Consider the following 15372-nt stretch of genomic DNA (forward strand, 5'->3'; position numbering starts at 1 on the left):
AACAATCTTATCGGCTTTGACATGAAAATGCTTTCAGTAAAAACCATTTATAACAGGAGATAATTAATAGGCACCGAGAGACAGGACCAGACATTGGCAGGCTGTTTTTCACTGTAGTTCAGTTTATTGTGCAGTACTGTTTATCTCAGGCAACAAGCTGACAGTCATGGCAATAGTAGTTACATGCTGCTAGACACTAAGCAACACACTCTATATGTATTTACATTCAAGTCTTACAGAGAAAGAGAAACAGGTTGTATTCATTAACAGTAGAACGCATCTCTTACTTCTTACACAATGAATCAAACTTCAAGGACTTCATTAGACATGCAAAATTAGACACCACTAATATACTCTTACTTTATAAAAATACTAAAATCAGATTTTAGAGTACATTTACACAAATAAAAGTTATTGTGGCACCCAGACTATGAACAAAAAGAGGTCATCGCAATAAGTTTATTTCCCAGCATTTACATGATTGTTAAAAACAGGAGAGTTCAGTAGTATGGACACCGTTGAGGCCGCAGTCAGGACAGCCAGGAGTGTGACAGGAGGCTGTCCACGGGGTGGGTGTATGTTTGTGTGAATGTTTGCCAAAAACATTGTCATACAGTGACACAATTAAACTCAATTTAGTTCTCTTTACCATGGCCATCTTCAGTAGTGGCTACCCTGTACTGCAGGGGTCCCCAATTACTAAGTCGTGGGCCTACATTTCCTTGAGCAGATAGTCGGGGATCCGGAAAATAGTTATAAATAATTAGTACCCTGCAAATTGACCGCAAGAATCCCAAACAGATATAGTATTTCACAAAAACAGAATAATTTCACACCTTGATTAAATTGGGATACGATCACATATGCCTATAGCTATGCGTGGGAATACTTGGAAACAGATTTCCTAAATTAAAATCACTTTGAGCTAATTTCCTGGTGATTTTACAGTCTTATGTCAAAGAACAAAAATGATATAAAACCATGTTTTTTTGCGCCGAAATCTTGAGTGGGCAAAAGAAAACCACACGGGTCGAATTTGGCCCACGGGCTGCCTATTGGGAAACGCTGCTGTACTGAGTATGGTACTCATGGCTGTCTACTAATGACTACCCTGTACACTTTAGAATGGCCGGCTAGTGACTGGATGGAGAGCAATCAGTCTTTTAGCTGCCTAAAACTTCACCATGTATTGGAATGTCTATTATATCACCAACAGACAGACAAAGACAGACAGACATGACATAATGCCTTTAAATGGCTTATGTAGAGTGCCTTAATGGACAATTAAGAGACAATTTCTCCATCAACTAGTCTGTTTATGGCAGACAAAAATCACAATTATTTGGATGGCTAGACTCAAGTGTGTGTGTGTGCGTGAGTGAGTGTCATGTGGTCCCATCAGCCCCAGTGGTGCTGGTCTGTCCGCTCGCAATCAGAGGGGGTATGGCCTCCTGGTCTGATTCTCTGACAAAGATGACAGCATCACCACTAACATTAATCAGACACTGAGCCTGGAGAGAGACAGAGAGAGAGAGAAATGGGAAAGAGAGAGAGAGAAGGGCGAGATAGAACGAGAAGACAGACATGAGGGTCTGTAGCCCTTTCCACTCACAGCCCGTCATCCCGTACACGGGTTGAAAATGTCAGGTTTTGTTATTGATAAGCGCCTAAATTGGAACACAGTGGCTGTACAGTAACATGATATACATGACGTCAGAGCTCCAGTTATCCACTTCACAGCACTGTATGAGTTTTGACTGACAGCCGTTATAAACTTGAGCATCACGTGAAACAACATGCTCCCCATCCCTCCTGCTAACTGGGCTACTTTTGCACATCTGTTCTCTGAGTGAGGGACATGCTGTAAATCGAGAGGAGTTGATTTGTTCTAAAAGATGAGATGTTGAGGAATATAATAAATACCACTGATGTCATGCAAGCTAACCACACACCCATGCACCTCACATTTCCTTTTTGAAAACTAATTTAATTTACACAATCAACGTTTGTGATTGTTATGTTTGATCCAATTACAAGGAAAACATGCTTTATACCCTGGGTTGTCCTGAACAGAATGAACCTATGTTTGTTATATTGTGGAGAAAATTTGCCGCGGAACACGCACTTGAATGCACTCATGACTCCATACTATGCTCACTAAAATTACAATCTGTTTGTCTGAAGTGCCTTTTGAAAGCCTAACACTGTGAGATCATATTTTATTCGAAATGGTCGGTAATCTGTTTGTTGACTTGGCTTTCAAAGACCTTAGAAAGGCAGGGTAGGATAGATATAGGTCTGTAGCAGTTTGGGTCAAGAGTGTTCCCCCCTTTGAAGAGGGGGATGACCGCAGCTGCTTTCCAATCTTTGGGAATCTCAGACGACACGAAAGAGAGGTTGAACAGGCTAGTAATAGGGGTGGCAACAATTTCAGCAGATAATTTTAGAAAGAAAGGGTCCAGATTATCTAGCCCGGCTGATTTGTAGGGGTCCAGATTTTGTAGCTCTTTCAGAACATCAGCTGACTGGATTTGGGAGAAGGAGAAATGGGGAAGGCTTGGGCGAGTAGCTGTGGGGGGTGCAGTGCTGTTGACCGGGGTAGGGGTAGCCAGGTGGAAAGCATGGCCAGCCGTAGAAAAATGCTTATTGAAATTCTCAATTATAGTGGATTTGTCGGTGGTGACAGTGTTTCCTATCTTCAGTGCAGTGGGCAGCTGGGAGGAGGTGTTCTTATTCTCCATGGACTTTACAGTGTCCCAGAACCTTTTTGGGTTTGTGTTGCAGGAAGCAAATTTCTGCTTGAAAAACCTATGCTTATTATAGTTCATTTCAATTTGGCCCAAACCACATAGGTCAAGTTCCACGAGTGTAAGGGGTTAACCTGATGGTTCTTTGAGAAAATATTGTAGTTCAAACAGAACAATACTATAGGCCTCCAGTTCTTTAACTAACAGAGCAAATTAACAGTGTGTGTGTGTACCTGGTTCTTGTTGGGGTTTTCCATGAAGACACACTCCTTCATGCTGTATGACACTACGGCGTTGCCCCCCAGAGCTGCTACATGTGCACGGACCATGGCAAACACCTCCGCTATGAAGGAATGCAGGAACCCACTTACACCCCCCTCCTAACACACACACAGGTAAATATGTTAACCTTTGCGAAATCATTGCAATGAGCTAGCAGAGGAACAGACTACGCACACCACAGAAAGACATGTAATCATTTCCTACTCATCTCTGATGACACCTGCAGGAATCTATTGCACAAACGTGTGTGTGTGTACCTCTCGTAGTGACGTGGTCTCTCTAATGAAGAACATGTTGATGATTCCCAAGTATTTGACGATGCGCGTCCTGGGGAGAAAGGACAGAGGAGTCATCTTCACCACGGTAACAGGGGCACCGCATGGCAACGACCTGGTGGAGCGTAGGGACCGGGACCGCACCTCTGGGAGAGGACTGCAGCGCTCTGAGGACGAGACTGGAGGAGGGGGAGAGAGAATGGGGGAGAGAAAGGGAGCGAGCGATAAAAAGAGGGAAGGATGGAGATACCAGACTCAGCCTTTAAATGGTGCTACAAAGAACAGAGGATATGATGAGCTATGAGCTGGAGGAAATGGATATAGAGTGTGTGTGTGGAGTTTGAATGCAAACTACAAACGGGTTAAATTTAGGCCAGATCCAAATGAGAGCCGGTAACTTTGGAAATGCACATTTTGAATTAGGGATATCTAATGAATTTCTTTTGTCCACATTTCTTTTTCCTCAGCCAACAACACGAGTAAGCAACAGCAAAATCAGACAACCCCATAGTAGAATAGTTTATTTATTAAATTGGTCAGCTTGTCACATTCTATACGAGAAAATAATATTTATCTCAAGAGTAAGGAGCATTCAAATTTCTGCACAGGAAGAGAAACATGCATGCCCAGTCATTGTACAGCATTTGTCACGAGCGTTATAAGGAGTGGACCAAGATGCAGCGTGGTATGTTTCCATCCTCTTTATTTAGAAGAGAAACTCAAAGAAAAACAATAAATCGCAAAACGAAACATGAAGCTAACAATAGTTCTAACAGGCAACTATACATAGTCAAGATCCCACAAAGCACAATGGGGAAATGGCTGCCTAAATATGATCCCCAATCAGAGACAACTATAAACAGCTGCCTCTGATTGGGAACCACACCAGGCCAACATAGATATATAAATCACCTAGATAACAGACCCTAGTCACACCCCGACCTAACCAACATAGAGAATAAAAAGCTCTCTATGGTCAGGGCATGACAGCATTATTAATGCAGTGGTGGGAAAACACACTTTTGAAAGCAGTTTTGAAGAGGAGGATCTTTTACTATGCTCATTTCTCAACTCCTAAAAATGTGTGAACTGCACCATTTTAAGCGGCTAGGTTTATGCACATCTAGCACTAGCCAATAGTGTTGAATGCATGGGGAGACCTGTGCTAAATGTAGCACGGGTCAGGTGTAACTGGTAGGCCTACATTATATTCACTGTACATGGTCCTTTGATGAGTGCCAGTGGCACATTTTTGGGGACTTTCAAGCCATCAATATGTTGCTAACTAGCAACAAGATAATTTTTAGAGTTTGGTCAAGCTAATGATCAGCCCAATGGGGTAAATACAGATGGGAAACCCTATGCTTCAGCCTATTTATGTATTGCCACTATACTGCGTCAGTTGGGCTACAGCCTGACGATATGGAGAAATATGTTATTGGGCTCATTTCTGGAGGGGGAAATTATATATTTGATTAATTTGAGTAAAGTGTCCATTTAAAAAGTTGCCATAACTTACCTTACAGTCATTCTATCACAAAATGTGTAGGTCCCGCCGCGACCTATTCTGTGATAGGTGTCTTTGTCAGTATATATTGTTTCGGCGCGCCCACAAACTAGGGACCCCACACCTCCCAAATCCCAATTGAACCACTCACTATAAGTTGTGAGTTTGTTTGTGTGTGTGTGTGAGAGAATGCGCAGCAGTGTAGCATGATGACAGTATAATCACAGTGATGAAAGCGTGAGCTGCCATGCACCATTCAGTGACAGACAGGCAAACAACCATACAGCCTCTGCAAACAGACAAGACAGACGTACATACAGACAGACAGACTGGTCAGGCCTTGTGTGTGTGTGTGCGCGCGCGTATGTGTGCATGCATTTACCTGTGTGTGTGTGTGTGTGTGTGTGTGTACGATCGATACAAAACAGAAACAAATTAGGCAGTCTGCTAAGCAGAATGATTCAATCAAGCCAGAGTGTGAAAGATGTTCCATCTCGTAACATAGTGAATGATGCTTCAATCTGACCTGGAACCTTCAGAGCCAATTTGAATAACATTAAGTCTGCATCTCAAATCCCTCCCCACTCCCTAGTTAGAGCATTACACAGGGATCTGCCATATGGCTCTGGTCCAATGTAGTGCATTAAAGGGAATAGGGTGTGATTTGAGATGTGTCCTTTCATTTAATCCCAGTTAATTATTCCCAGTTATCATCACAGTTTATGACAAAGTTAATTTATGTAGCATCAAACTGCAATTCCCCCAAGTCGCTAGCTTTAGTGAGATATGTTTTTAGTGTGTTTTAAGATCCTATTTCATGTTTACTTCCTCCATGTCTGTCACTATGGCGACAGGGTCAGAGGTTATACGCTGGCTGTTGGTTATTCCTCTGAGGGGCGGGGCTTCAACTTTCACACTCTAGTTAATCAGCTGGTGCATGATCTGTGACGCTCCGCCCCCCAGCGGCAATTGGGGAGGGATGTGTATGTTTGTGTGTGTGTGTACCAGAGTTTGCTAGCGACTGTGTCCTCCTACTTGTCTTAACTGATCCTCGTCTTATGGTGTGAGCTTTCAGCCTAAGCAGCTCTAGCCAGGTGCTGCATCTGTCTGCAAAGGAACCGTAATCAACCGAGGAAACTGGAGAAACACACACACACACACACACACACACACACACACACACACACACACACACACACACACACACACACACACACACACACACACACACACACACACACACACACACACACACACGCGCACAAGCTCGCACACACACACACAACATCTACACCTCATACATGGCACGTGCATACACACACCACACACGTACCGAAAACCACATACACCCATGACATAGAACATAATATAGACACATAAAGAAAAATAATATAGAGAAAATAAAGGAGGAGGTTAGGGCGGAGCAGGAGAACAAAAGGATGAGAACTTAAAACAGGGCCGTGGTAGCCATGGCAGCAGGGGGGGGGGGCTTACCTCGAGACGATGAGTGGGTCATGGCACTCTCTGGAACACCTGTGACACACACACACACACACACCATGATGCACTGCCACACACACAACCACAGATGTTGACTCTTCAGGCCTCAGCAAGATACAGTGTGTTGTATCTCAATACCACATCTTGTTCCCTAGTTCTAAATCCTATCTCCTAGGTCTAGCTCCAAGTCCTGGCTGATGTGGAGAAGGTGGAGGGCGGCCATTTTGGTTTAACCCCAGCTCTCTCTCCAGATCAGTGAAGAGCAGGATTGTTTTTCTTATAGTCATCACAGTGCTACTCCACATAGCTCTACACACACATGGCTGCAAGTCTAAAACACCTGAGAGAGGATGTACCTGGTTATACAGTTACATTATTTACCTGGTCATACAGTCACAGGCGGTAAAGTCATGTTTAACACAACTACTACAGAACATATTGAAATAGAGGACAGAGAATAGAACACTATGGTTAAGGGAGCTTCAAGGAGTGAGACGTTCCAGGCGGTTAGAGGATTTCTGATGTTTTGTCTGCTGAGGGATGGCTATTGGAGGTTAAAGGTTAGACAGTTGTTAGTGATCCGGGATTATAAGGGGTAAAGTTTGGTGTACCTGAAGGTTTGGCTGTAGGCTGGTTGTTGGAGGACGTTGACTCTCCACACAGCTCCATAGAAAACTGTAGCTGCTCTTCATTCTCTCCACTCCCTGGAAAACAAACAAACACACACAGAGTTTAATCTCTTTCTCTCCTCAACCCACCCAAGTGCACTAACTCGTGTCTCGTCTCCTTCAGCTCTACATAACTCCAGACCCTTATCCCTTTATCTCTAACCCCTGACCTACAGCCTTTGAGAATACTAACCCTTGTTAAGAGCCTTGTCTGCTGCCAGCTGAGTCTCCTTGTCAAAACTCATGGCTACAGCCGTCACCGCCACCTGGAGAGGACAGGGGGAGAGAAAACGGGAGAGGGTATGTGAGAAAATGAAATTATCATTACCTTGTTACTATCCTTTATTGACACAAATGTCAGGTAAAGTGATAGGAGGAAAAATGTATACAGTTACATATCGCAGTATTATTTTTGGATATTATATAGATATTTGACTCAAAGTAATGACTTCTTAAAAAGGTATCTTTAGCTAGCGCTAGTCGGCTGTACAAGCACTAAAACCCATCCTATAGCCCAGGTAAGGCTGGGCGATATGGCCTAAAAATCTTATCTCGATTTTTAAAAACATATAGGAGTTTCACGATATATATCTAGATTTTGAAAACATTTTTTTTTTTTTTACTTAATACGCGTTGTTGTACAATTAAAGGTAAAATACACTGCATTTCAAATAGTCAGCAATAATCTAAGAAATTCAGGGCTTGTGAAGTTATACCTAGGCTAAATATAAGCCTTCCACAACCATAAGACCCAGTAATAATTTAAGAATTTTATCAAAATTGTTTAAACTGCTTTTTTGCAATAATCACTGATCTGGCTTTCAAGTCTGTCTATGAAAATGCCCTTTTTTGTTACAAATTTAACTAGAATCATGCATAATGCACATTCACTAATAATGACTAACATCTTGTAGCAGCCATTAGACTCCACCATTTTTTTAACACAGCTCTCATCAACAATCTCTCAAGCCCACCTGTCAGTGATTAGTCAGCGAATCTTCATATTTCAAGTTTCGCCAACTTGGATCTATTTGCTAGCTAACAAGGTTGAACAGGTGAATTGTTATGAACACACCATTCGGTCTGTCTCCAACTCTTTGAAAAGCATGTTAGCCTGTCCACATGTTGAAATCAAGCGGCCGACCTTATTTCTCAGAATGGAAACAAGTTGCCAATTCCTTATATAATTGTGTTTTATGTTTATTGCACATTTATAAAACAGACTAGTTAACAGTCTTTGACTAAAATGCTGCTAGCGGTATGTGGTACCACAATGCCGCGCACGACAAACATAAATCATTTTCCAGAATCAATGTTCATTGATACTCTCGTTTTAGTAGTGTCTGCTCTGCACACAATTTGGGAAGTTGAGACATAAAATGGTATCGTTAGAAAAGTTAACTTCTCCAGTAAAATAATGTCTCACTTTGTTTTTTGGTGTCCATGTGACCGATTCTGTTGGACCAAATCTCAAATAACGAGTTGAAACCGCTTGTCAGAGAGGAAGATGTGATATCAACTTTGTTGGCGAATGGAGGCAGGGGGGGGGCTTGGTGTGTGTGTAAACCATAGAGGAAGAGGCGAAGTTGAAAGCAAAGATTTTTTTAACTAAACCAAGATAGACCACAGTCTGTCGTTTCCAATTAGAACAAATGAGTAATAGTGGGCAGAACAAGCAAGGAGTTGGGCAGAACAAGCATGAGCTAGCGAGATCCTATTTGCCTGTTCTAGCATCATCTGCATATAGGAACGCCTACTCTGTGAAGCGCGTGTGTGCAATAACTCAATTCGCCTTTGCACTCCTTCTAAACGACGCAATTTTGAAAAACTGTAACAAAGGGCAAAGTCTACTCTACTCTACTCTGTTCAAAACAGATGCTAGTTTTGGTAACAGAAAACTGTATTGAGATCAAATGTTTAATCGATGAGAAAATTAGCAGAATGTTGGCCAAAATCCATCTCCTTTCACTGCTGGCCCCTGGGCTTCTTCTCACTAGTGGAAACGCCGGGCAGATGCTTCATATTTATGCATCCAGTAAAATATCTGTCTCATTGTTTTATCTGTGGTGAAAGGTTTCACTCGCTAAAATCTTGTCCAAAATAAGGGCAATGCATTTTCTAGGGGCTATTTTTTAACCTAAGCTTGTCGTCTGCCTTCCCGCCTTGTTAGGGCGGAGACATGCATTTTGTCATTATATACAGATCTCTAGTGTAAATGGGAAGGTGCACACAACACAAGAGGAGTCAATGAGACGAAACCAAAAATACAACATGAGAACAAGCGGACATAAATGCTCAAAAAAACTCAAAAATAACAAAACCTTGATTCTTGCGATACAGGCATTTGGAATATGGCACACAAATATACATTCTAATGAATTAGATATATCGCCCAGCCCTAAACCCAGGGTTATTCAACTCTTACCCTACAAGGTCTGGAGCCTGCTGGTTTTCTGTTCTACCTGATAATTAATTGCACCCACCTGGTGTCCCAGGTTGAAATCAGTCCCGGATTAGAGGGGAACAATTAAAAAACGCAGTGAAACTGGCTTCGAGGCCCAGCGTTGAGTTTGAGGAATATAGCTTATTCTCCATCTTCTTTTTAAATAGTGAGCCAACATGTTTTCAGCAATTATTTCCCTGAGTGACCAAAACTAATTTTCTCATGCTCTCTCGTCTCTCTGCAGCAGACGCATAGTGAGCAATATGTTTGAACATCAAATCAATAAAACACCTTTATCGAAACGCAATACATATGGAATCGTGAGAATCGCAATACATATCGTATCAGCACCTTAGTATCTTGATAATATCGTATCGTGAGGTCCCTGGCAATTCCCAGCTCTAATACCGACCAAAATGTTTATAGGAAAGATGGACAAAAATAGGAGAGGTGTGCTTAGGTGTGAGTCTTCTCACCTGTATGAGTTCTTCCTCTGGTACGGCTACAGTGAAGTTGAGATGGCATAGACAGCAGGGGATCATGGAACGTAACTTAAAGTATAGACTCTACACAGACAAATAAAAGCAGACAGTTCAATTTAATACAGAAGTTAAAGATTACGTAGATTAAGTAAGAGGAACAACAATGCTTGGGCTTGACCAGCGTATCCCCATTGTGTGTGTGTGTGTGGTCTTACCTTGAGTAAATTATCACAGAGGTCAGTGAAGATCTTGTTGAGGCCCTGGTTGGTCAGATTGGCATTATTAAGTCTGTAGACCCTGACAGATGTAAACATCTAGGGAGGGGGGGGATTGGCGAAGAACGAAATATAAACATATTATAATCTCTCAATAACCTGTAGAACAGTAGTAGTAACAGCCAAGTAGTAGTAGTACACACGTACAGCATTAGTAGTAATACAGTAGTAGTACACTAGTAACAATAGAAGTAGTACAGTAGTAGTAGATGTAAAATAGTAGAAGTAGCACAGTAGAATAACAGTAGTAGTAGTAGTAGTAGTAGTAGTAGAAGTACAGTAGTAGTAGAAGTACAGTAGTAGTGGTAGTAGTGATAGTAGAAGTACAGTAGTAGTAGAAGCACAGTAGAAGTACAGTAGTAGTAGAAGTGCAGGTGTAGTAGAAGCACAGTAGTAGTGGTAGTAGAAGTACAGTAGTAGTGGTAGTAGAAGTACAGTAGTAGTAGTAGTAGTAGTAGTAGTAGTAGTAGAAGTACAGTAGTAGTGGTAGTAGAAGTACAGTAGTAGTAGAATTACAGTTGTAGTGGTAGTAGAAGTACAGTAGTAGTAGTAGTAGAAGTACAGTAGTAGTAGAAGTACAGTAGTAGTGGTAGTACAAGTACAGTAGTAGTAGTAGAAGCGCAGTAGTAGTGGTAGTAGAAGTACAGTAGTAGTGGTAGTAGAAGTACAGTAGTAGTGGTAGTAGAAGCACAGTAGTAGTGGTAGATGTACAGTAGTAGTGGTAGTAGAAGTACAGTAGTAGTGGTAGTAGAAGTACAGTAGTAGTGGTAATAGTAGTACAGTAGTAGTGGTAATAGTAGTACAGTAGTAGTAGTAGTAGTAGTAGAAGTACAGTAGTAGTAGAACAGTAGAACAGTAGTAGTAGTAGTACAGTAGTAGTAGAAGTAATACAGTAGTAGCAGAACAGTAGTAGTAGTAGAACAGTAGTAGTAGAAGTAGTACAGTAGTAGCAGAACAGTAGTAGTAGTAGAACAGTAGTAGTAGAAGTAGTACAGGAGTAGTAGAACAGTACTAGTAGTAGTAGAAGTAGTACAGTAGTAGAAGTAGAACAGTAGTAGGAGTAGTAGAACAGTAGTAGTAGTAGAAGAAGTACAGTAGTAGTAGTAGAAGTAGTACAGTAGTAGAAGTAGAACAGTAGTAGTAGTAGTACAATAGTAGGAGTAGTACTAGTAGTAGTAGAACAGTAGTAGAAGTAGTACAGTAGTACTAGTAGTAGAATAATAGTAGTAGTAGAACTAGTATAGTAGTATTTAGTAGAACAGTGGTAGTAGTAGAAGTAGTGCAGTAGTAGTAGTAGCAGAACAGTAGTAGAACAGTAGTAGAAGTACAGTAGTAGTAGAACAGTAGAACAGTAGTAGTAGTAGTACAGTAGTAGTAGAAGTAATACAGTAGTAGCAGAACAGTAGTAGTAGTAGAACAGTAGTAGTAGAAGTAGTACAGGAGTAGTAGAACAGTACTAGTAGTAGTAGAAGTAGTACAGTAGTAGAAGTAGAACAGTAGTAGGAGTAGTAGAACAGTAGAAGTAGTAGAAGAAGTACAGTAGTAGAAGTAGTACAGTAGTAGAAGTAGAACAGTAGTAGTAGAAGTAGAACAGTAGTAGTAGTAGTAGTACAATAGTAGGAGTAGTACTAGTAGTAGTAGAACAGTAGAACAGTAGTAGTAGTAGTACAGTAGTAGTAGAAGTAATACAGTAGTAGCAGAACAGTAGTAGTAGTAGAACAGTAGTAGTAGAAGTAGTACAGTAGTAGCAGAACAGTAGTAGTAGTAGAACAGTAGTAGTAGAAGTAGTACAGGAGTAGTAGAACAGTACTAGTAGTAGTAGAAGTAGTACAGTAGTAGAAGTAGAACAGTAGTAGGAGTAGTAGAACAGTAGTAGTAGTAGAAGAAGTACAGTAGTAGTAGTAGAAGTAGTACAGTAGTAGAAGTAGAACAGTAGTAGTAGTAGTACAATAGTAGGAGTAGTACTAGTAGTAGTAGAACAGTAGTAGAAGTAGTACAGTAGTACTAGTAGTAGAATAATAGTAGTAGTAGAACTAGTATAGTAGTATTTAGTAGAACAGTGGTAGTAGTAGAAGTAGTGCAGTAGTAGTAGTAGCAGAACAGTAGTAGAACAGTAGTAGAAGTACAGTAGTAGTAGAACAGTAGAACAGTAGTAGTAGTAGTACAGTAGTAGTAGAAGTAATACAGTAGTAGCAGAACAGTAGTAGTAGTAGAACAGTAGTAGTAGAAGTAGTACAGGAGTAGTAGAACAGTACTAGTAGTAGTAGAAGTAGTACAGTAGTAGAAGTAGAACAGTAGTAGGAGTAGTAGAACAGTAGAAGTAGTAGAAGAAGTACAGTAGTAGTAGTAGAAGTAGTACAGTAGTAGTAGAAGTAGAACAGTAGTAGTAGTAGTAGTACAATAGTAGGAGTAGTACTAGTAGTAGTAGAACAGTAGTAGAAGTAGTACAGTAGTACTAGTAGTAGAATAATAGTAGTAGTAGAACTAGTATAGTAGTATTTAGTAGAACAGTGGTAGTAGTAGAAGTAGTGCAGTAGTAGTAGTAGCAGAACAGTAGTAGAACAGTAGTAGAAGTACAGTAGTAGTAGAACAGTAGAACAGTAGTAGTAGTACAGTAGTAGTAGAAGTAATACAGTAGTAGCAGAACAGTAGTAGTAGTATAACAGTAGTAGTAGAAGTAGTACAGGAGTAGTAGAACAGTACTAGTAGAAGTAGTACAGTAGTAGAAGTAGAACAGTAGTAGGAGTAGTAGAACAGTAGTAGTAGAAGAAGTACAGTAGTAGTAGAAGTAGAACAGTAGTAGAAGTAGAACAGTAGTAGTAGAAGTAGAACAGTAGTAGTAGTAGTACAATAGTAGGAGTAGTACTAGTAGTAGTAGAACAGTAGTAGAAGTAGTACAGTAGTACTAGTAGTAGAATAATAGTAGTAGTAGAACTAGTATAGTAGTATTTAGTAGAACAGTGGTAGTAGTAGAAGTAGTGCAGTAGTAGTAGTAGCAGAACAGTAGTAGAACAGTAGTAGAAGTAGAACAGTAGTAGTAGTAGAATAGTAGTAGTAGTAGAACTAGTATATTAGTAGAACTAGTATAGTAGAACTAGTATAGTAGTAGTAGTAGAGTAGTAGTACTAGTATAGTAGTAGTAGAACAGTAGTAGGAGTAGAAGTAGTACAGTAGTAGTAGTAGTAGTAGAACAGTAGTAGAAGAAGTAGTACAGGAGTAGTAGAACAGTACTAGTAGTAGTAGAAGTAGTACAGTAGTAGAAGTAGAACAGTAGTAGGAGTAGTAGAACAGTAGTAGTAGTAGAAGAAGTACAGTAGTAGTAGTAGAAGTAGTACAATAGTAGAAGTAGTACAATAGTAGGAGTAGTACTAGTAGTAGTAGAACAGTAGTAGAAGTAGTACTAGTGGTAGAATAATAGTAGTAGTAGAACTAGTATAGTAGTATTTAGTAGAACAGTGGTAGTAGTAGAAGTAGTGCAGTAGTAGTAGTAGCAGAACAGTAGTAGAACAGTAGTAGAAGTAGAACAGTAGTAGTAGTAGAATAGTAGTAGTAGTAGAACTAGTATATTAGTAGAACTAGTATAGTAGTAGTAGTATAGTAGTAGTAGTAGAGTAGTAGTACTAGTATAGTAGTAGTAGTAGTAGAACAGTAGTAGTAGTAGAATAGTAGTAGTAGTAGAACTAGTATATTAGTAGAATATTAGTAGTAGTAGAACTAGTATAGTAGTAGTAGTAGAGTAGTAGTACTAGTATAGTAGTAGTAGTAGTAGAACAGTAGTAGGAGTAGAAGTAGTACAGTAGTAGTAGTAGTAGAACAGTAGTAGTAGTAGTAGAACAGTAGTAGAAGTAGTACAGTAGTAGTAGTAGAACAGTAGTAGGAGTAGAACAGTAGTAGTAGTAGAACAGTAGTAGTAGTAGAATAGTAGTAGTAGTAGAATAGTAGTAGTAGTAGAACTAGTATATTAGTAGAACTAGTATAGTAGTAGTAGTAGAGTAGTAGTACTAGTATAGTAGTAGTAGTAGTAGAACAGTAGTAGGAGTAGAAGTAGTACAGTAGTAGTAGTAGTAGAACAGTAGTAGAAGTAGTACAGTAGTAGTAGTAGAACAGTAGTAGGAGTAGAAGTAGTACAGTAGTAGTAGTAGTAGAACAGTAGAAGTAATATAGTAGTAGCAGAACAGTAGTAGTAGTACAGTAGTAGTACTAGTACAGTAGTAGTAGTAGAACAGTAGTAGTAGTAGTAGCACAGTAGATGTAGTATAAGTAGTACAGTAGTAGTAGAAGTACATTTTTAAAATCCGGACGACGCTGGGCCAACTGTGAGGAGCAGTAGTAGTAGTAGTAGAAGTACAGTAGTAGTAGAAGTACAGTAGTAGTAGAAGTACAGTAGTAGTAGTAGAACAGTAGAAGTACAGTAGTAGTAGAAGTACAGTAGTAGTGGTAGTAGAAGTACAGTAGTAGTGGTAGTAGAAGTACAGTAGTAGTAGAAGTACAGTAGTAGTGGTAGTAGAAGTACAGTAGTATTAGAAGTACAGTAGTAGTAGAAGTGCAGTAGTAGTGGTAGTAAAAGTACAGTGGTAGTAGCAGAAGTACAGTAGCAGAAGTACAGTAGTAGAAGTACAGTAGTAGTGATAGTAGAAGTACAGTAGTAGTAGAAGTACGGTAGTAGTGGTAGTAGAAGCACAGTAGTAGTAGAAGTACAGTAGTAGTAGAAGTACAATAGTAGTGGTAGTAGAAGTACAGTAGTAGTAGAAGTACAGTAGTAGTAGTAGAAGTACAGTAGTAGTGGTAGTAGAAGTACAGTAGTAGTGGTAGTAGAAGTACAGTAGTAGTGGTAGTAGAAGTACAGTAGTAGTGGTAGTAGAAGTACAGTAGTAGTGGTAGTAGAAGTACAGTCGTAGTGGTAGTAGAAGTACAGTTGTAGTAGAAGTACAGTAGTAGTAGTAGTGGTAATAGTAGTGCAGTAGTAGTAGTAGTACAGTAGTAGTGGTAGTAGAAGTACAGTAGTAGTGATAGTAGAAGTACAGTAGTAGTGGTAGTAGAAGTACAGTGGTAGTAGTAGAAGTACAGTGGTAGTAGTAATAGTAGTACAGTAGTAGTGGTAATAGTAGTACAGTAGTAGTAGTAGTAGAAGAAGTACAGTAGTAGTGGTAGTAGAAGTACAGTAGTAGTAGAAGTACAGTAGTAGTAGTAATA

At 40.0% G+C, this 15372-nt stretch overlaps 1 protein-coding gene across 13 annotated transcripts in view; it reads right to left on the bottom strand.

The window, feature by feature from the left end:
• Window positions 1-102: 102 nt before the first annotated feature.
• The window catches only part of c2cd5 (C2 calcium dependent domain containing 5), a 55794-nt gene continuing 40524 nt past the window's right edge, over window positions 103-15372 (bottom strand). For 9 of the 13 annotated variants that reach the window (XM_055933703.1, XM_055933699.1, XM_055933705.1 and 6 more), the window contains 9 exons: window positions 10120-10218; window positions 9899-9988; window positions 7173-7245; window positions 6923-7015; window positions 6306-6344; window positions 5817-5918; window positions 3287-3483; window positions 2981-3127; window positions 103-1511 (listed from right to left, as the gene is read on the bottom strand). In XM_055933703.1, the coding sequence (XP_055789678.1) occupies window positions 1386-1511; window positions 2981-3127; window positions 3287-3483; window positions 5817-5918; window positions 6306-6344; window positions 6923-7015; window positions 7173-7245; window positions 9899-9988; window positions 10120-10218 (966 nt within the window). In that variant the 3' untranslated portion in view covers window positions 103-1385. The other 4 variants (XM_055933700.1, XM_055933713.1, XM_055933707.1 and 1 more) reach the window with 3 other exon arrangements.

This window comes from Salvelinus fontinalis, chromosome 9 (assembly GCF_029448725.1).
Source record: "Salvelinus fontinalis isolate EN_2023a chromosome 9, ASM2944872v1, whole genome shotgun sequence".
Classification (NCBI taxonomy): Eukaryota; Metazoa; Chordata; class Actinopteri; order Salmoniformes; family Salmonidae; genus Salvelinus; species Salvelinus fontinalis.